The 22,497-nt window shown below is 38.1% G+C and overlaps 1 protein-coding gene across 1 annotated transcript in view; it reads left to right on the forward strand.

Annotated features, from left to right (window-relative positions):
* The window catches only part of csmd2 (CUB and Sushi multiple domains 2), a 248,851-nt gene that overhangs the window by 27,253 nt on the left and 199,101 nt on the right, over window positions 1-22,497 (forward strand). Inside the window, exon 2 of the mRNA XM_044138720.1 lies at window positions 520-736. Coding sequence (XP_043994655.1) covers window positions 520-736 — 217 coding nt within the window. The remainder of the gene's footprint in view (window positions 1-519; window positions 737-22,497) is intronic.

Raw genomic sequence — 22,497 nt, forward strand, 5'->3', positions numbered from 1 at the left:
TTATTTCCGTACCCACCTCTGATAGATGGCTACATGTACTATTAAAATTTCATTCCGTACAACCTGATTGGGGGGTGGGGTGAGGAATCACGAGGTGACATCAATTAAAAAGGCACTCAAGTGTGTCTCTCCACATCCTCTCCTCCCCCTTGTATTCTCTGCTTGTGCAACTGCATGTCTCACATTAATATGGGAACCAGTTATTAATGTGGTGAGAGGCCTGGTGACTGAACGTGTGTGACGGTAGAAGTGGTAAAGAGGTAAGGAAAGCAGTGGAGACAGTGAGCCATTTAGCACAACAATATTAATAGCTCATGCTGCAAGCTGTGGGTGATAATGGATGTTGCAGCACTTGGTCCAAACAGTTTGACTGTGGGTGTGCATCTCTCTAATTTTCTTTCTTCAAAGTATGTTGGTATAGACATAAGAAAAGAAAATTGTCTACACTGTACCTGTTCTAGCATGCCCTCTGGTCTTTTTTTAACAGTCTCCTTTTGTTATGTTTTCTTCTCTCTGCAGCTCAGAACTGCAGTTATACTCTACACAGTCCCAATGGGACGATAGAGAGTCCTGGATATCCTTATGGTTATCCAAACTATGCCAACTGTACATGGGTCATTGTGGGAGCGGATCATAACCGGATACAACTGGTGTTTCAAGGCTTCGCCCTGGAGGAGGATTTTGACATCCTGTCTGTATATGATGGGCCGCCAAGCCCAGGGAACCTGCGAACAAGGTAAACATGTCATCAAAGTTCATTACACGTGCTCCTGTTTCATGCAAGTTTGACAAATGATGGTCTTATGATTACATGACACTGTCAACTCGACAAAGTCCTTTGCTGTCACCTTTAGTCAAAACTGTTGATGCATCATAAAAATGGATGTAACTAAAACTGCTCCAGGTGCTTTGGGAGCAAAATTGTTAGTGACTAATCCCACACTGACTTTGTGACATATTCAAGACGATTCACTGGATTTTCATTTCAGAGCTGTAAACACTTGGGTGTAAGCACAAAAACATTTTGTGAGCCAACATTCACACACTCAGGTAGCAGTATCAGATTTCCAACACAGAGAGATTATACCAAAATATGAGGTTGGTATCGCTATGTTTCTATGTTTGATACCATATACTATGACAAGGTATGTGGTCTCTACCACTACTGGTGGTAGGGACTACAGCAGTGGTCCACTGTGCATGGAAACTTAAATATATTAGATAATTATGTGTTATTGGTTGACATTGTTGACGATACCTAAACACCAACAATAAGTCTCAAAAAAATCAAATATGAAATCATACAGTTAAACAGTTTTATCAAGTTTCAAAATCAGACACAGAGCCAAACATGTGCCAAAACAAGCAAGTGAGTAAAATTTAAATTCACATCCATTGTTCTTTGTGAAATTTAGAGAAAATATCGGTTACTAAGTTATCAAGCTACAATGAAAAATGAATGAACTTATTATAATAAACCAAACAAAATGGGTGGGGTACCTGTGAACTATAATACACATGAACAGTACAATAAATAAATAAACTAGTAAATTCGGTGTCTCTCACATGTACCCACTTATCTGAGCAGGGTTGCAGGGAAACTGCTACTTATCTGTAACATGTGATAAGTTTTAACACCATCTGCCTTACTCTCAACAGACTTGGTCATATGAAACTCAGGCTTTTTTGAGACAAAAAGGAATAATATTCATTGCACCGATTCCCTGTTGACCTTTTCCTGTCTCTGCTTGCTTTGGATCCCTGTCACCTCTTCTCATCCCCTTCCACATCCTGAGTCTCTCATTTTAAGCCAGTGATGCCTTCCCTGCACCTCCCCACAGAAAAGAAATGAAAGTGAGAAGAAAATCCATTATGGATTGCTTCTGGTTTGTCCTCCTCAGCCGTTTTCTTGTTTGGACCTCTGGGCCTTGTTTAGTATGCTCCAGTGGGACTTAAGGAAACGCTCTGCGCTTTGGATAAAAGGGAGAAGAAGAAATGAAGAGTGGACTTGAAAGCCGAAGGAATAGGGGGTTCATAGAAGAAAGGAGGGAAAAAAAGACCAAAAGGAGATAGACGTAAAAACACAGTAAAGGGATCACAGATTGGTATTAGATTTTACCAGCTTTCTTTGGCGAGTTTCTTTTTTAAAAGAAACCTTCTGTGAAAAAGAAAAACGTCTAACTTCATCTCTGTTTGAGCTGTGAGAGTCTGAAAATCTGCTAGGATCTCTCTCTTTTGGTGGCAGCAGTCTGACTGAACTTTTCACTAACAAACACCCCAGCTGAAACGTCACCGACCTTCAAACACACACACACACACACACACACACACACTCACACACACAAAGATGTAAAACTGATAATTCATCCATCTTTTTTCTCTCATCTCCCAGTTGTCAGAAGTAATTTTCCTTCCATCTTTCTTGCTGCTCTTCTTTCAATTTCTTTTTCACATTTCATTTACGTTCAGTTTTTTTTTTTTTTCCAGTATCTCATCTTCTTTTAGTATTTTCCAATTTATGCCTTTTCATGTTTTTTTTTTTTATTCCTTTTATGTGTACTATGTGGTAGGTTGTAGAGCTTGGACATTTTTCTTTAGTCTTGAGCAATCATCAAAAATGTATGCCTTTTTTCAAATGGTGGAACTTGATTCATAGCAATCACATTCCTGTATATTTGTTTATCCAATCCACTCATGCATTCTTTACTGTCCCAAAAAAATCTTCAAAAATATTATCGGGATAATAACTGCTTAGAAGAAATTAGCCAAACGTGTGTTTCTCTACGTGGATACACCCTGGGGTGTGTTTGTGGTTGCAGAAGCGTTATGAGTCGCAGTCTCTACTTTAGATAAGCATATGTGAGTCAGTATGATGGTGCAGCACTTCATTACACTGTTGATCAAAACTGACGTCTGGAAAGAAGACAGAAAATACCACGGCAGCTTCTCTGAATAGACGAGTGCAAAATACTTGTTGATGGGAAACCTAGATTGCCAGCACAAGCTGCTGCTCGGCTCTTTGATCGCTGATAATTAAAGACAGCATTTATCTCCAGAGATGGTGTGGTGATTCGGTGCGTCACGGGCAGGTTGGGGCCTTTTGAGGCAGCTTTGCAGAAGGACAGCAGAACAAAAGCCAAAAGGAAAGGAGTCTGCAAAGCTCAAAGACAATGTTTGAAAAAAGATTCAAATAAAAATAGAAATATTTGGCCGAATGGGATAGCTGGATTTAGGGAGGAGAACTCTGTATAAAATGTCTTTCTAAACTCTTTCTGGAAAATGTTTTCTTAAATGAGCTTATCCATCTTACTATATTATTAAGAACATGTAAGGTTTACCGCCAATCAAATAAGTGTGTATACGTTAGACATACAGTTCTGGTTGAAACTTATATCCACTCATTTTGGAAGGAGCGACATTTAAAATTTTAATAACTTGTATAAACATTTCCTTTCCCAGGGTGGGATACAATCATACAACTCAAAGCAAAAAAAATAAATAATAATAATGGCTAAGAAGGTGACAGAACAATTTAGAGGTTCTGTCTAAATTGGCTTAGGCTTCATTATTATTTCAACCATGTTGTGTAATACACCTGAGCTGGTAGTCAGGAGCACCACATGGAACTGTTCTCTCACCATCCCTTTTCACTTTGTGCATCTCTAACTTCGAGTAAAAAACAGACGCCAGTCATTTGAAGAATTAGTCAATCAAGGCGCTGACTGATAGAGAGCTGGTCGACCACTTTGCAGCGTGGTGTGGAAACGACCATCTCATCTTGAATGTGAACAAATCCAAGGAGATGATTGTAGATTACAAGAGAAATGTGTTTCCCCATGACAGAAACACTATTTCCATCGTGGGGGAAGAAATGGAGGTGGTGGGGGAGTATGAACACCCCAGTGTTTACCTGGACAACAAACTAGACCGGAGTTCCAATAAGTAAGTTGTCTACAAGAAAGGACAGAGCAGGCTTCTTGAGGAAGTTTTGGTCCTTCATTGTTTGCAGTGAGATAAATCTGTGGAGAGTGCACTGTCTTCTGCTATCGTCTGCTGGGATACCGGCATCAGAGCCAGGAACTTAAAAAGGCTAAACAAGCTGATAAGGAAAGTTGCTTCTGTTCTGGGGACTAATCTGGCCAATCTGGAGATTATTGTGCAAACAAGGGTTCTTTTTAAAATAAGGAAACTCACTTCCTTCAGCCATCATATAACTTACAGCGCAATAGCTATACGAGTGGGAAGGGGTCATGATACTACAGTTGCATGACCCTGTATTTTTTCTGCCTTATGATTGTAGTGTAGTTTTTCAATGGGGAAATATTACTGGGTTGGATTGCTTTAAATATGGGAAAAATGTCATTTGAGAAAAATGATGGGTGACTTTGCAAACATTACATGGACCACATGCATTGTGGGTATGGAAAGGCATGCAAAATCACAAGTAGTTTCTTTTCCTATTAAAATGACATGTAACATGTCTAACCAAGTATTTAACAGAGCTTGTAAAATTGACAATAGTCAAAGAGGACATGTGACGGCTAAAGCGAAATTCAACTTGACTTTAGGAGCGTAACTTTAACCAGATCACTGGCTGCCACTGTGGGAGTACATGTTTCTTAGCATGACAAAAAAAGCAAAAAAATAAATTTTTCTCTCTTTGTGTCAGATTTCACCTTGTAGCTGCCAGTCAGGACACACTAAGTACATCTCAGTGCGGGAGAAAAGCTGCTGGGGTGTGCAAAGTCATCGCTCTCCACATGCCTCCCTCTCACTGATGGAGTGATGGAACAGAGGGGCTTACAGCCCGGTGGTCTGAGACATGTGGGTTTAGTTGGGGAGAGGCGGAGGTGTGAAGGGGGACAGATTTTCAGCCTGGAGGCAGGATTGGACCTAAATAAGGAACACTAGTGCATAGTGGTGAGAGTAGTGCTAACACAACAGCTAGCCTATGGGGCTGCGAGGGAAGGAATTTCAATGACTACATCTTAGACTACATCAATTATTTCAATGTTTTCTGTGTATTTGTGCAAATGTGTGTGCAGGGACACAATTGCAGTGTGTTTTCTTGGTGGGTTCTTACCTAAAAGTGATGTGGAGGGAGGGTTACAGTTAACAGCCCATTACATGAAGTCGGTTGATTCTCAGCTAAACCAAGGTTTGTTGTGATTCAGATAAAATGAACCCGACACTCAACTGCACACATGCTTTTAAGGACTAAATTCATGGCATTGGGCTGGAAAAGTGTTACTTCAGTACTTTTTTAGATACTCAAACATTTTTCTGCCCTCAGCACAGCATTTTTTCCACATTATCCCAACTGCTCGCATAAAAATACGTGGTTGTTTAATATTTTATGGCCCTTACATTTGGCTTAAGATCAGCGCCACAGTATTATTTTATCACATTTGAGTTAAAGCTAGTCATCTCCCTGGGGGTGGGGGGTTCTCCATAGTAGTTACTGTTGGCACGGAGCATCCACTGCTTCATCTTTTATCTCTGCTGGCATTTGGAGAGCTAGAGACTATCTGTAGTTCATGCTGAGTGTGTGAATGACTTAGTCGGTGAGTCATGCTTGTAAAGAGCTACAGTTCGCTGGTCAGGGTGAAAATGGGTGACGTGCAGTGGCACCTCCCTTTTGAAGACTCGCCTGTGGCAATAATTCTTCTGCTGTGAAGGCCTCTGGCGTCAGTCTGTCAAGACGTAAACTCTGGAATATGATAGGAGCATGTGAACACTCTTATTTATTGAATGTGTGTTGGCATATTCGTCTCCCCATTTTGTCTGTTCATTGTGCTGCTGTGAGAGGACTGCGTAAGGAAAATATATCTAAATCAAGAGGTGGAGTCCTTGATTCCCAGTGTCAGAGATGCATCACCTGAAGGTTGCGTAGTTTGATTAGTTTGCTGTGCTCATGATTATTCAGGCAATCCAGATAGACGTATAGAAAGAAGCATTCGCAAATCGCGCAGCATGTGCAAGCACATTCATTAATGCACGAACACACACAAACGCGCACGCCCACAGACGTGCACAATTTTGAATTTATGGCTCCTTTGAGTCTGGGCTGTTAATGGGAAGACTGCCACTTATCAATGCCAGCTTTAACGACAGACTGCTAAAAACAGGACGAAGAGTGATAGTTTGTTTTTCATCATCTTCCCACAGGAGAAAAAGTAAAACGATGCCCAGATTTATAACGTCCACTCACCTGTAAGGCAGAATTATTAGGCCCAGCAACCCAACATTAGAGAAATAATCAAGTAGAAGCTTGTAAATTTATACACGGCACCCTTTGTATTACTCATTGTGTGGCATCGCTATCGACTTTATCCCATTTCAAGGTCTATCAATATACTTATTAGGAATACACAACTGAGAATGCACTGTTTTTTTCTGTCCAAAAAAAAAAAAGCATAACCAGGCAGTGCACCCCATAGAATGATGAGCCATTTTAACTCTCCCCGCCGGCTTGGGTTCATATTCACTTAGATCAATTACAGCAAATTTTGGAGGGTAGCCACTTAAGCCATTTAGGCTTTTACTGATGAAAATGTAACAATTTGAAACACAGGTGTAATCATCCTCCTTTAGAACTCACTGTTCAAATTTGATCATTTCTGAGCTCTAAAAAGAGAACATAATTATATTTTTCACTTTGTACAGGTCCACTGGCATATTTTTGTAAAGAAATTCTTTCATGTAAAGTTTTAGCTTTAACCTAAAGTATCCTTTCTGACTTGTACAATTTAATTCTAAGCTAAATAACGATTCCATCTATATCATCAGTAGTCTCCAGAGGCTGTTTTTCTGATCGACATATGGTATATTCAGACACATTGGAGTCTTTTTCTGATTTTGCCATATTGCAACCATGAATGCTGTTTTATACTTCGAAGAATTACTGGACAGATGAATCAAATGCAGTGAATGATTGAGCAGCTGAAGGAAAATATATGGCTTTTAAAATGCTTAATGTGGTGGTTGCTGGTTCTGAAATGTTTTTATTCAGGGCATGAATACAAATACTGCAATCTTATCTTAATTTAGAGACAGATTTGTTTAGAGACAGATTTGCACAGTTTGTTTCCATATCTTCAGATAATCTTGTGGTGATTTCTTCCAGCTTGGGTTATCTTTGATGTGTGTAGGCATGCATGTTTGTGTTTCTACAGTTGCGTGTTGATCATTGATTTCATCATTTTCTTTTTTTTCTGCTTTCTCTTCTTCATCCCTGGGAGACACAGAGCATGGCAGCCTAATTACTCACCCAAACACCTTGCAAATCTGATCATGGATACAACACATTACATTTGGCACACACACCAACACACACGCACAATAGCTGGCCTGTGCCAAACGGATTTTTCTAGCTTGTAATTAAACACTTGCTGCACGTGACCATTTGCACTTGTGCTTATTTAGCTGTTGGGAAATCAAAGGTTAACTGTGCCGATCCCGTCCTAAACATTCCGTCATTGATTCTGCCATTAATGATGGTAATAAGTGAGATGAATATACATACAGTGCAGTGAAGGGATGCTGAAGACTTAATTAAAACACATTGTTCAGGACTTCAAACCAGAAAGGCACGTAATTAGGAGACAGGCATTAATATTAAGACCTGCAGACAGAGAGCAACCAAAGCAGGAATCTGCAGGAGTATCTGTGTGCTACTGTTACTAATTCCAGATCCAGGGTGTTAGTCTGGATACTCATGTACACACACACGCATACACACGCACGCATATTTATATTTGCATGCATCCTCCTACTCTCTCTTCCCTCTCCATCTTCTTCCTTCTGCTGCTCTTTGATCATCCTTCCCACCGGAGTAAAAGAAGAGTGATGGGTAGAAAGTCAATGGAATTGGTAGGGAGCTCCATCGGTCACCGTGTCCCTTTTAGCTCTGCTGGCTAATCAGATCTTCCATGCAATCTTGTTTTGGGCTTTATTAGTTGCATTCCTTTGCAGTGGGAAACACAGAGGATCACAACAATGGAGAAACAAGTGCATGTGATGTAAATTCAAATAAAGATTCATAAGGTATTTATAATAAGCTACCGTCGCTTAAATTTTATAATTTATGTTGGAATAATCCATCATGGCTTCTGCAGACACCCACATTCCTTACTTACTGAATCATTCATGAGCGACTAACACTGCGACTAATTCGTTTGGAAGATTTATTAAGGAATATTACACCTTTTGTCTGAGTGGACGTCTGATTCAGAAACCTGGCTGCAAATATTTCCTTTTATTTAACCACAAAACATCAGAAACTGGCAAGAGGTAGCGTCGTCATATTTGGCTGATGCTGCAGACATTTAGGTTTTTTACTCAAATCAAATAATTTATTTGCGAGCCATGGTTTACCTTATTGCTTCAAATAAGCTTTCTGTCCAAACTGCTTCCTTGAAATGAATGTTAAATAAAACAAAATACATTAAATGTCAGACCTTTTCATCTTCAGGATGTGTAAATGATCGGTTCATCACATTTCAGCTCTAATCTTTAAACATGAACATATATTACCTTTATTACAACACAAGTGAAAGATATGTTTGTGTTTGTACACCCATCTGTACATGGTTAACAAGGGAAATAGAAATAATAGAGTTCAATCTGCACACAAAAAAGCTGACTTGTGAAGGATAGTGTTACAGAACAATTTAATACAAGTCATTTTGCAAATTAAATGTAGACCTTTTCTCTAATCTTTAAATGCTATCCACTCCTAAAGCAATATTTGCCTTTGGCTCTGTGTAAGATAAAATGTTGTTTTGTGGGAGTGTTAACTCCGTCAATATAAATTGCCCTGCTGCTGCTCTATAAAGAAGAGGGCAGGAGGGAGGATTAGTCAGAGATGGAGCAAAAGCAAAAGCATCAACTTGTGAATAAAGGATTTTGTCTTTTCTCCATGAATAGGCACGAATTGACAGCATGCACTCGGCTGTCGCCCAAGTGTAGACTATACTTTGGGATTTGTTTATTTCATCCATTTACTGATATGTCCGTCATGTCATATGCACACTAGTACTTTGTCAACCTTGTGTGGCTAACGCATGAAAAAATTTGATGCTTGCCAGGGTGAGTCATTTATCACTTCACAGCGCTTTGTGTAACTACTTTATTTACCAATGCAATAAAATATTTGATAACCTGAGCTGAGAAGATAAGTTAGGAAACTAAATTCAATTGAAATTCAATTTAATTCCAAAACACTTTATTAATGCTGCAATAGGTAACTTCTATAAAAAAATTTTCTACATATTTGTCAATACTGCCACTATGTCACGACTATGTCGATCTCCTCCACCTTGTCAGAGTGCTCATGTTGCCATCTGCAGAAACGCATCGCTCCCTGTCAGAAACAACCAATCAGAGCCAGGAGGAAGGTCTTAGTGCTGTCAGTCATGCTCTTGTTGCTATGGTTATGCATCAAAAAAATGCTCGAAAGTAAAAAAGCATCAGCAAAACTCCTTTAGCTGCAAAGTTGAACTTTTTGGAAGGTGTACATGATGCCGCTCACATCTGGCATAAAAGTCACTGTATTTTCAGAATAGGACATGATGTCGACATATATGCTAGTATAATAATCTGGATCTGTTTAGTTGTTTCTGAAGGAGAATTCCTGACCATCAGTTTGTGACATTAACCTCTAGCACACTCGGGTTATGCAGCAAGACAATGATCTAGAAGCAAGCCAGCAAGTTCACCTCTGAATGACTCAAAGCAACCAAAATGAAGAGCGTTCCAAAATTCCTTCACAACGATGTAAAAGATTAATTAATGGCCCTTTTTAGGTGGCACAACCATTTATTATGTATGTGAGGGAGTCAATTTTTCTCACAGGAGCAGCTTGGTTTAGACAGTTCTTTCCTTAATAAATAAAATAATAATTGGAAAACTGCATTTTGTATTTATTAAGTTATCCTTGTCTATTTGGTATGTATATGATATTCTAGAACAACCACGAGGTGACAACTAAGCAAAAACAGTAGCAGTATGTAGAAAAGAGAATACTTTTTCACAGTACTGTCCGTTTCTCCTGCAGTGTTTTTGGTGTATTATTATTTTTATTGAACACATTTGTGTGTGTATATTTGTTTTGTGTGTGCCCCAGTTTATCACATGCATAAAACAGACTGACGTTAACTCCTCTTAGACTACATCAAAGCACAGTATAAAAACTTGCTACCACCTTGAACATATTCAGCATCTTGTATATTAAAAGTGAAGCGCTTTTTCACAAACTTAATTTCTACCAATTGTATGAGATTGCAGGAACCACTTTGAGTATCTTCTTGACATGTTGACGTGAAACATTTTTCCCCACTTTGTTGCAACTTCAATAGATAAAATAATTGAAGGCAGAAGTTATATGCTCAAACTAAAAAAAAAAAACATTTATATAAAAGCAAGAGTGCAATTTTTTAAATAACATATAAGTACTTTGCCCTGTGATGGGGCTCTACATGGTTAAATACTGGAATTTGTCCAGCAGCTTTTTACATCCTACATGGAAATGTTCTAATGACGGCTATATTAGACTTTTTAAGTTAGGAAAGACTATGTACAAAAAAAAAAAAAAGAAAAAAGAACAGAAAATTTGGAGTTAAAAGATGGGGTATGTCGTACATTTATGTCGTGCAAAATGTGATGAGGCTTTTCCTGTGTAGTACTGTTGGTGTCAAAAACTGTCTCAGCTCGGTTTGAATTGGCTACTCGGTTGATTCAAAAAGAAAAGGACACATCTAAATACATAAAATGTTACTACTTATTTCAACTACCTAAAACGAAGCATGCATTAAATACTATCCACTCCCTTAGCTTATTTGTCAGTCATGCAGCATTTCTTTCATCTTGCCTCCTGTTTGATGTGAATGTGATCTCTTATGTCTGCCCTTAGTCTCTCCTTGATCATTTTCCACAGCCTTCTGTGTCATAATTGCTCTGTTCACTTACACACACACACACACACACACACATCCACGCACACCCCCACATATGTTTTCACAAGGACGTAAACAACGGCATATCTCATAGCTACTGCTTAGAGTTGTCACTTTGCTGGGGACAAGAGGGGCACAACATTGAATTATTTTTTTTTTATCCCTAATTATTTCCTGCCTGAGGATTATTGCAAAGCGATTTGTGCAGAGCGGTGGAAACACAGGGGAGGGAGTACGGACGTCACCTTGTTCCATTTGTCAGCTTTGATTTGTTTGCTGTGGGCATAATTGACTTATGTCTGTACAGGGGGGGGGAACAAGTAAACAAAGAATTTAATTCTGGTTTGGTTTTTGAACTTTTCTGAAGTTGGACTGAAGGGTACACTCTGTTAAGGAATAAAATCACCTTGCATTCTTATCACATCAACATTTTTATGTTTCTTTTTCATCCCAACAATAAATTTCTGTATTTTATAGGGGTTTTATATGATCAACAAAAACAGAGCAATGTATATTACAGACGCAGAAGTATTGAGTTATTTTTTACTGAAATAAAATCTATGACAACAAGATACTTTCAAAAGAGTAAACAGAGTCCACCTGTGTATATTGTTATCGCAGAATAAATACCGCTGCGAAGGATAGGAGTTTGTTTGCCTTCACAGTTTGTTCTTTGTTAGAGAGCATTAGTGAGCAAACACCATCATGAAGACCGAGGAGAATTTAGACAACTTTTAGCTGCGCACTCAAAAAATCAGTCAATAACAAAAGAGTGACAAAGACAATCATTATTAAAATCATTGTTAAAAGTAAACTGGACGAAGACTAAACTAGTTCACATACAAAACTTTACCTGCACCTCACCCTAAACTTTATCTCCGAAGCACAGTAACGTAGTACCATGCGTCACTCTATGGGGATGTTTCTCTTCAGCAAGAGTTGATGTCCTTGCAGTGTAATGAAAAGCATACATAAATAAAACATTAAAATGGTTTACAGTGAAGCCTATTCATGAGGTGGAATACCTCTGAGAATTTGTGGCAAGACTTGTCCACAAACTCCCTCTGGTTTCAGTTTGACCGAGTGTGAGCTAATTTCAGAAAATGAATAAGCAAAAAAAAATATGCAACTATTTTTGATTCCAGCATAATTAATACAGAAGCAGACCACACGTTTCAGATTTTAATTTGTGAAACTCTTTCTCATAAATTGTAAATACCATTTTAATGTAATTTTGCATGCAGTAAAGTTTAAGGTGCTCTGCACTATACTATTGTAATTAATTTTAGACCTTGTAGTTTCTTTCAGGTTATGTCCTCCATAGGCCTCTCACTAAAACAAATTTGCTGAGCAATTAATTGTCTCAAAAAATATTACGATAAACGATAATATTGTTTCAAGACCTTTGTACACCGATTTAAAGGAAATGACGTAATAATGCATGTGATTTCCTGCCAAAGATGGATGCATATTATTTTCAAAAAAACACTTAACACTGGAAATGATAAACAAAACAACCAAAAACAAATATGAAATGGATTCTCAGTCTCCATTAACAAAAAACACACTTGACTAAACAACATAAAGCCAAAGTGGAAATAAATACTGCATTAAACCAAAAGAGTGCAGATTATGAAGTCTGTATAATATATTGCCCTTCATTAATAATTAGATTTAACTAGAGAAGATGGGCACATCGACTACCTGATGCAATAGTTCACACTACACGACTTTTTGCCCCGATTTTCTCCGTACAACAATCTTAGGACGTTCTAAGATTGTCGCTTGCGATTTCGTAACCGATCATCCTGTAGCTGCGCGACGATCTAAATCAGTTTTCCCCGACTGGGAGCGCTAACGCAGCCTGTTGAATGTGACAGGTATCCAATCAGAAAGCGCGGATTCTCTGCTTTTTGAGGGGAAATTACGGAGGGGAATCCCAAACAGCTGACATGGCAACAGAACTCTGGAGATGATATGTGGAAACAATATTAATGTTTATTCAACATTTAGTGCAAAGAATAAAGGGGGGAGGAATTGGAGCGAAATTGCTACTGCAGTTGATAAACTCAGCTGTTCTTCATTAACTGATGTAAATAGGTTATAATGATTTTCATTCAGTCAGGACTGACTAGAGCCACATGCTTTGCAGGTAGATTGTAGTAAAGCATTGATTAATGCCTGGTTTTAAAATTAGTTAACTGAACTTGTAGCCATTATTTTGTGCCCACTGTTGCACAACACACGGTACGATCGAACCCGATCGAACCGTTATACCTAGGATTTCTGTCGGCTAATGTGTGATCTCTCAGATTTTGAAAAAGGGCCGACAATCGGCCGACAGCTCTAAGATCATGTAGTGTGCACTGGACATTACACTAAGGAAATGAGGAAGGGAGGGTCAGTGGAGAGCAGCGGAGTTGAGCCTTTTATCATTCAGTGTCATCAACAGAAAGTGAAAAAGGCTGGAAGAGACGATAAAGGCGATAATTAAAATGACGTCGGTAGTTTCAATTTATTGTGCGGTTAATTGATTTATTGTTTATCGTGACTGGCCTAGTCCTGCGTGGTTTACGTTTGAAAATATGCCCTAAAAATTCAATACAAGTATTTTTTTTTTAATCAGACATTCAAACTACACTTATGAATAGTCACACTATGCATGTTCTGCACATGTACTAGGCATACTGAGTTGCTTCAGAGGTATTCATAGTGCTGGGGAGATGCAGATAACATCGGCACAATCTAATATGCTGTTAATGGATTTTAGATGGTTCATAGATAAACCAGTCATGCTAACTTGCTGACTGTTGGGTACAGCAGAAGAACTACATCTATGAGAATGTGTGGAAGCCATTATGCTCCACTTACTGCAAATCCTGGGTGGAATTAGATTTAAGAGACAGATCCGCTCTAAAATGACAGCCCGACTATCTCCAGAAATGCGTTGGTACAATATCCCATAAACCTTCCACTTATTTACATTCATCTTTTAATGTGGATGGTGATTACTTTTGTCATTCCACAAAGCAAATGATTACTAATTGGTCCTTAGCTGCTGCTCTTGTCTTCTTAAAGACCAAAAACCCAAGCCATTCTGTGATTGTTTAGACACTATAAATTGCTCTCCAGTTTTCATCAGTGTATTGGTTTTGTTTTTGTGCTCAGCAGCTCAGATTCCATTATTTTTCCGTTCTCACATGCAGTTCGTTTTTCACTTCCAGCAGCATAACATGCTGTTATTTAGTTGCTCCGATTTTGTCGAGTGTGCCTCATCTGTTTAAAATCTCATCCAGTCCGTGCAAATATGTGTTTTCTTCTCTTCTCATATCTTCTTCAAACGCTAGCCTTCCACTCTGGCTTTTTTTTCTCTCTCTCTCTCTCTCTCTCAGCCTATCTTCCGCCGTGTCTCTCCACACCTTCCTTCTAGAGAGGTGCTGGTTTCTTAATGACTTCGCTGTGGTTTGACTTTCAGCTTGAACTCACTCACCGTCTACGTTTAGCATCGGAGAGATCTGAGAAGCTCTTCTCTCCTCACAGGTAGTCCATGCAGTGCTGATATCTTGTGATGTCATGAAGGAATGTGGCTTCGCTCATTGCGGCTTGTCTTTCTTCACAAGACAGACCAAAGGAAAAGGGCTATCTGAGTCAAAATATGTCGGTGGTGTGTTAAATATAGATGGGCTGAGGGATGTGGGGGAAAGCTGTTTTGTTTTTCAAACTGTAGTGGCTTCTATCAAGATCCACCTTTACCAAACCGAGAAGTTTTCAGAAAGGTGACGCTGATGGCTCTGAAAAATATACATATGTACAGACAGGTTTCAGTGAATTTGTGCTTTCCAGATAGTTTCCATTGTTGAATCAAAATGTGCAATTCTCAGTTTTGAATCCTGGTCATCAACGCTAAGCTGAGATGAAAATAGGTGAGAGAGATCAGATTAGGAAACCTGGCATTGACTGACAGTATCTCTTCAGATACTGTCAGTCATCAACCAGAACAGTTAATGCAACAGTTATCAAGAAGGGAGTGAGGTTCTTGGATTAAATCAAAGGAATCAAGTAGGAATTAGTCAGTCCAGTTTAAGCTGGAATGGTGCCTGTTGATGAGTAGTGTTAACTCCAGTAAACATCCCCAAGTCCACTTTAAGACATCATCCTGTATATTTATTTATTTATTTATTTTTGTGGTGCTTCAAAACGGTGTTCTTGTGTAGTCAAATGTATCTTGGGAATGAAGGTCAGACGATGCACCTTAAAGCAAGGGATCTCTGTGATCTTCAAAAATATATTTCTAAAGAAAAAAAATAAACCATCAAAGATTTTAAAATTCCATTTAGGTGGATCATGACATAGCTGTGAAGTTTTCATACTCTTCCAGGACAAGATCTAAAGAAAAAAAGCTTGTTAGAGACAACTGGGAAGATCAGAGTGGATTATGAAAAAAAAAAAAAACACACCTTTTAAAAGATCTAAGGAGCTTCAAATCGGTTTGAAGTCATTTGGAGTGGGCAGAGCATACCGAATGTTGCACGCAAAAGATGATCTTTGCTCTCATAGTTATTCAGCAGTTTCTCACTTTTCAGGGAAACTATATGAAAGGAACACAAAGCTCAGTGGAGATGCGGTTTTTGAGGATGGGCTGAAGTGAAAAAGCACTGCAGTAAAACCCGGCAAAGGGGCCATCATGTGGTGCTTTGCTGCATTTTGTAATGAAAGAAATAATGACAGAGAAGTTATGAAATCAGATAAGTAAAAAGTCATTTTCTTTTTCATACAATTCCTATATAATTCTTTGTTCAAGAATGTGTTAAACTAACGTTTTGCGTTATTAGAATTGTCTTCTTTTGGTTCTGTTGAAGTCGATGTTATCTCCACTTTCTGGCATGGCACAGGATATATAAACACCTGAATATTTAAAAACCGATAGACAAAAATTCCCCAGTTTAAAAATATACCCCCTATAGTGTTGATGGGGTTTGTGTTTTACCTTTTTTTTTTTTTAAAAGAGCTAGCTCATTTATATTTCTTTCTTAAGCCATTTAACATGCTTAAAATCAACAGGTGCCAAAACGTCTACATCGACCACTGTCATTGTCATTAATAGTTTTATTTTTATTGCCTCTGCAAAGCCATTAAGCAGCATAATTAGTGCTTTAAACACCAGGAGTTTTAAATTAAACTGAAAGCACTGAAGGCAACTCTATCAAGGCCAAATCCTGCCTCGGGCAAAATGACGTGGAGCATTATGATTAGGCCAGGAAAAGAAGAGAGGCCTGATGGGGGTAAAAGATATATATGCTTGTGGTTGTGTGTGAAACTCTTCTTGCTAACTATATATATATATATATATATATATATATATATATATATATATATATATATATATATATATATATATATATATATATTTTTTTTTTATTTAGACGGAGAAAAAGATGAGTCGTAGCCATAGATTTTGACAGCAACCGTTTTAAAATTTGGATACAACAGCAATTTCTCTCGAAGCATACAGGGAAGGGTAGAGACTAAGAGTTTGTTGGACTTTATATGTGTACGTGTGTTGCAGAGGATGAGATTCGCTCACAACATTGCTGCTTGTGTGACAGGCAGTCAGAGGAGAGTTAGAGCTCCAGAGAACAGCTGAACATCAGCCTCTGGCCTTGACCACTGACAAGGTGCACAGGGTCCTGGAAGGGAAGGATATGCCACACATAAGCTCTCGCACACGCATGCACACGCGTACGCACACGCGCACGCACACACCCTCACAAATAAAAAAATATACTCTCGTTCTTCTCCATTCACTTTGCTCCCTTCTCTCTAACCACCCATCATTTATTGGCTAATGTCTCTCCTCGACTCAGCCATCAAAATCTTGCTGCTGTATCTATTTTTTTTATCCTCCCTCTTCCCTCCTTTAGGGGGAAAAAAAAAATCAGCTGCATCAGCACTGTTCTTACCTTCTACCCTGAGAATACACTCTACACACACTCATACGCGCACACATTGAGTGAATAAGATTAAAGGATGAATGGCCTGATTTGGTCTATGCTGTTGTAGCCATGTATACATTTTCAAGCAGAGAGTACAAAACATGCACGAATGTTTAAATAAGTAACACTGCATTTGTGTGGCTGAGTGAATCCCTTAAAGCCAGTATGGGAGGTTTTCCAGAGTAAATAAACCTTAGTCACTCTCTTCTGTGGGGTTTGTACGTTTCCAAAACCACTGGCTCGTAAATGTATTCATACACCTTGAAATTTTTAACATTTTGTCAAGTTGAAAATAATTTGTTTTATTGGGACTCTGGTCTTTAGAATCTGGTAGCCCTAATCAAATCCAATATGAGGAAATGCCTTCAGAAGCCACCTAATCAGGAGTTACAATCTATTTTGAATATCTCCTGGAAGACTGTTTAATCAATAATGCCAAGTATCGCACACTTACAGTTCTACCAAAACATGGTCAAAACTGAACTGACAGGCCTGGTGAGGACAGCATTTTTCACTGAGAGAGACAAAAATCCCATGACAACTCTGGAGAAGCTGTATTCACCCGATGGTGTTGGCGCCACCTCCACCCTTTTCTCTCCTGTCTGACGGCCACACATTGACTGTCTGACTCAATCTTCCCTGTCCGTTCATCCCCTCCTCCCGTCCCCATGGGGTGAGGTTGGACTAATTGGAAGCAGAGGTTCTTCATTGAGATGACTCTGAAGCCAGTCAGGTGAAACCTCTTCTTAATGGACCTCTGCTCTCTCCTCACACAGCAGGAATGCCTTAATGCACCTGTACATAGTGCATACATTCCTTTGCGGTTGAACATATAAACACATTCGCTTATCCTTCTCTCTGGAGACCGTAATTGTTCCTTCTGTTTTTATAATAGAAAAAACAGAAAAGAGTTCTCTTTAAATCTCTCTATGGCTCCTTTCCCCCCTTCTCTTCATCAATCTGGTGCTCACTTGAGACACCTGTGCAGAAAATTTCTTCTTTGCCATGTCTGTTGCAATATCAACATTTTCTTGCAGCTTTCCCTCGACAACAGCAGACTCCTGTGGCAGTTTTTTTGTTTTTTCCCTCTTCATTTTCACAAGTTCACAGATTGCCGTTGCCCGTATTGCATAGCAAAATGTCATCTTTCCAGCCTTCACACATTAAACCGGCGTCTGTGTGTCTCCAATTTTATCTGTGCTTGGCATGTGATTCAGGGCCGTATCTGGTTCATGCTTGATAATCGCGATTTGGAAACTGCGAGAATCCCTCCCAGTTTGTTGACCGCCCCTTCTCCTCGGGCTCTACGTTACACCCTCTATGTAATCCCCCTCTTTCCCGCAGTGTTGCTTCTGTTGCTGGACCAAGATGGCTGCCTTCCAACTCAATTTGTTGTCAAGTAAAAGGGCTATTTGCATGAACATGTGTCCCGCCGTTTAACATGTGGCAATCTTTCTTGGATTGCCACAGGCGTGTTTTTGCATCTCTTCTTCTTTTTAGTTTATCATCCATAGGCGGTGTTTTTGGGGGATTTTCCCCTTGCATTGTGACACTTAAACTCATTTTAATATTTAGAAATGAAAAAGTGGGATGTTATACATTATATAATATGGAAACATGTAATGAGAGAGAGAGAGGGCACATGTTGCAGATGGGGGAAAAACTAAAATAAAAGTGGCTTTTCAAAGATTAGCTGATTTCAGCAAGCAACACTGTCCTCTGTTAGAATATGTACACAAGGATCTTGATTCTTCATGGTGATTCACATGCACAGGCAGATCAGTTTGTGGGGATGGGCAAAAGATGAGCGGAGGACACCTGCGTTTCAATTTGCCTGTGTATGTCTGGGTTTGTGACAGATCTCTGCTGCTCTGTGGTTGGTAAATTGTTTTGATTGCTAAATATTTGTAAAACTACAGTGGAATACTGTTCCTAACACAAAGAGGCTCTTTGCCAAAATTATATAAGTGCTTTGCCTCGTGATGTAAGATATGCTGATTAATCCTAGTACCTTTTAAAAAATTTTCAGTGATACTTTTGTGGCTCTTTTAAGTGTTCCTTTTCAAAATTACAATTAAACTGACAAAGTTTATTTTATTGGTCCACTTTTAGAGAATATAAAAGCTTTCATAACTTAGTGTTTTACTGGTTATGAATTAGGTCAAGGGGCTGCGATAATGCTGTTATAAGATTTTGAATGATGGACTTGTCTAATTGGGGTGTTGCATAATTAACATTATAATGAAAGATAACAGATTTTATTAGTTTTAGACTGACACCCTCACACACACACACATATATATGATAGTCACTAAGAAGATCTAAAACTGCTTTAATTTGAATTGAAACTTAATGCACAATCCCAACCTAATTTTTAGAATATTTATAAATATTCTAATTTTTAGAATATTTATTATACAAGCATTCATGTAGACAGATAAAATATACTAACTTTTATGTTGAAAAGTAACATTTAGAACAGCTTTAGTGAATCTTATTGGTATTTTATACCACTAGGATGATGGAAAATGGATGAAAAATTAATGGTTGTCAATATTGTTCTAAAAAAAAAATCTAAAAGGTTTGTGTGTGTATTCACCCTCCTTGAGTATCCCTAAATAAAAACCCAGCAAAATAAATTGTTTTAGGAACTTACGTATATTAGGAATTACTTTCCACCTTGCTGTAATTTAATCTGTAGAAATACAGGTGTACTGTAAAACAAAATCAGATGTGTTTTTAGAAACTTTAGTATAGGAACTGCATTATGAAGACCAAATACAATTGTGGATTAAGTGTATTATTCACAAATGGATAATAGTTGGTCATCCATAAGCAGTGCTTGATTGTTATTCTAATATAATAATCTAGAACTGAATAATTTGAGCCCTTTTCAGTAAATTGTCAGAAAATTGAAGTGCAGGCCTGCCAACATATGCCCATCCCCTTAAATCACTTTGCAAGCAAAGCAATTTGATCACAGAAGCAACAAAGAATTACCTTTTTTTTTTCTCTGCAGGAGATGCAGAGAGCTACAGCTCAGGTGCCAGAATCTTGGCAGGACAACTATTAGCTGTTCTTTCTGCAAATCTGACCTTCATGGAAGACTGGCAAAAAGAATTAGGCACAGGGAAGCTGCTCAGAGTTGAAAGAAAATTGGTTATATGCAGCAGAATGCTTTAGACTGAGGTGGAGGTTCAGCTTTCAGAAGTAGAAAAGCACTAAACATACTGCCAGAGTTGCAATGGAACAGTTTAGATCAACACATTTAAGGGTGTGAATGGTCCTATCACAGTCCGAGCCTAAATGCAGTTGGAGATCTGTGGCAAGACTTCAATTTGATGTTCCCAGATTGGTGCCATCAAATATCCTTTGAAAGAGGTGGCAGGGTCAAACCAAGTTGTTTCTAGGAACTTTTCACTCAAGGGCACTGAATACAAATGCATAAGCATGTTTTTTTTTTTTTTTTTAATGACTGAATGAATCATGTTCATTCTATTCTCAGTTGACTGTGTTTAGATCCATAATATGAGATATACTTCAAGTTTTGATCGTGGGATTGCAACGTTAAACATAAACATGCATGTATTTAAGCGTCGCGGCCTTCTGTTCCAAAAAACCAAAATTTCCAATAAAGGCCGTGGGTGGCAACAGGTGGCTGTTGGATTTGTACACACTTCCGAATTGATTTGTTTATTGTAAAAGTAAAGACAAAATAATTACTAAAAACATCTTGTAACTCGGTTGAAATGAAAAATAATCTCAATTTAATGTTTGAAGGTACAAAAAAGTGGTTTGAAGTTATAAAAAGGTGTACAAAAAATAATTTTACAAACTTCCCCGTCCACACCAGACATTTACCAAACAAACCTCCACCAAGCACCCGGTGCGTTCTTAATTACTCAAATTAATGGGAGGGTCTAACAATTAGCAACATAATCTAAACAATTCCAAATATAAAAATTAATTACACATTTTGGTTCTAAATGAACTTAAACATATTCTAAATACCCAAAGAACAAAACTAAATTGGTAGAAATTACAAACTACAAAAATGTAGCATAAATGGCCCCAACATTAAGCATATCTAAAATGTGTGCAAACGTTTAGTAAAGATATACTAGAAACCCACTGATTTTATGATGGATGGTGTCTGGAGGCTGCAGAGTGACAAATCTAATACCATCACACATCAGCTCTGATTTCCAGCGACAACAACTTTAGGTATCCAAATTCTTTTACTACTTTTTCTCAACAAAATATGCCTTTGAGGTTTGTCCTTTTCCTTGATTTGAAACATTTTATGCAAGCATCATGCAGAATAAAGTAAAAAAAAAAAAAAAAATCACTTTTTCACAAATGGATAATAGTTTATCACAAGGGATTCTTGATAAGGATTAACGCTAATATTTATTTAGCTTTTGAGATATTCTATTTCAGCAAAAATATATAAAACTTTGCAGTAGTTTTTAAGTGTTTCTTGTGGAAAATAGACTTTTCTCACACTGTTCTTTAGAGTGGAGCGAGTCTAAAAAGTTGACATGAGGTGTTCAATAAGCTATGTGTTAAGTGAATGATTTCAGGCTGAAGGAAACATGACCAGAGGTCGCTCATTTAAACCAATATCACTGTGTTTTATATACGACTTCTCTTCAGTAGAGTAGAGTGATGCAATGCCAATGTGGGGGGGGGAACCCTCCAACAATCTGGCATTGCCTTCTACGCATTTGAAACTGTAGCTTACTCAGTTTGGCTGCCACAAGCTAAACATGTTGGAAGTGCCCAAAGCATGATGCTGCAGCTCTGATATACTATGTATAAAACACGTGGAATATTAGAAGATAGTTAATACGACGGTGAGTCAAAAATTCCAGCAAAGCCCTAAAAACCCAATTATTCAGTCTTGCGTTATTCTGTTGTTGTTTCATATAGCTCCCTTCGTGAATGCTAGAACATTTGAGCAATTATCTCACCATGTGGGGACATAGAGGATGTAAAAGTTTGTTTCTTTCTTTTTTTAGTCAAACAATTTATCCTTAAATATAAAAAAGTAATAAGGAAAATGTGAGATGATGATGTCACAGGAACCAGAAAATTTAAACCTTCATTCAGCTTAATACCATTCACTAGGCCATGCAATTGATTAAAATACATGCAGTTAAAGAGGCAAGAAAATGACACACTTATTATTATTATTACTATTATCATTATTATTTATTTTATTTTATATTTTTCTACATCCAGTGTATTCAATTTGACTACAATAATATATACATTGCCACTAGCTTTGATCTGGTGTGCTGATTCTGGAGTGTCTGTGTATGATATACATCTGAGTGACTTGGTTTCAACATCAAAGTTCTAGTTTGCATAATAATATTTACTGACTTGTGGTATGGTTTTATTTGATGCTTTGGCTTGTACTTGGAACAGAATCCTCATTTGATGTTTCTTTGGAACATTTGGAACTTGCAAATCAAAGATAGCACAAAAGTTAATAGATAATTTCTACTGCATATTCGCAATGAGAACTACAAAGATAAAAATAG

Source organism: Gambusia affinis, linkage group LG14 (genome assembly GCF_019740435.1).
Source record: "Gambusia affinis linkage group LG14, SWU_Gaff_1.0, whole genome shotgun sequence".
NCBI classification, from domain to species: Eukaryota; Metazoa; Chordata; class Actinopteri; order Cyprinodontiformes; family Poeciliidae; genus Gambusia; species Gambusia affinis.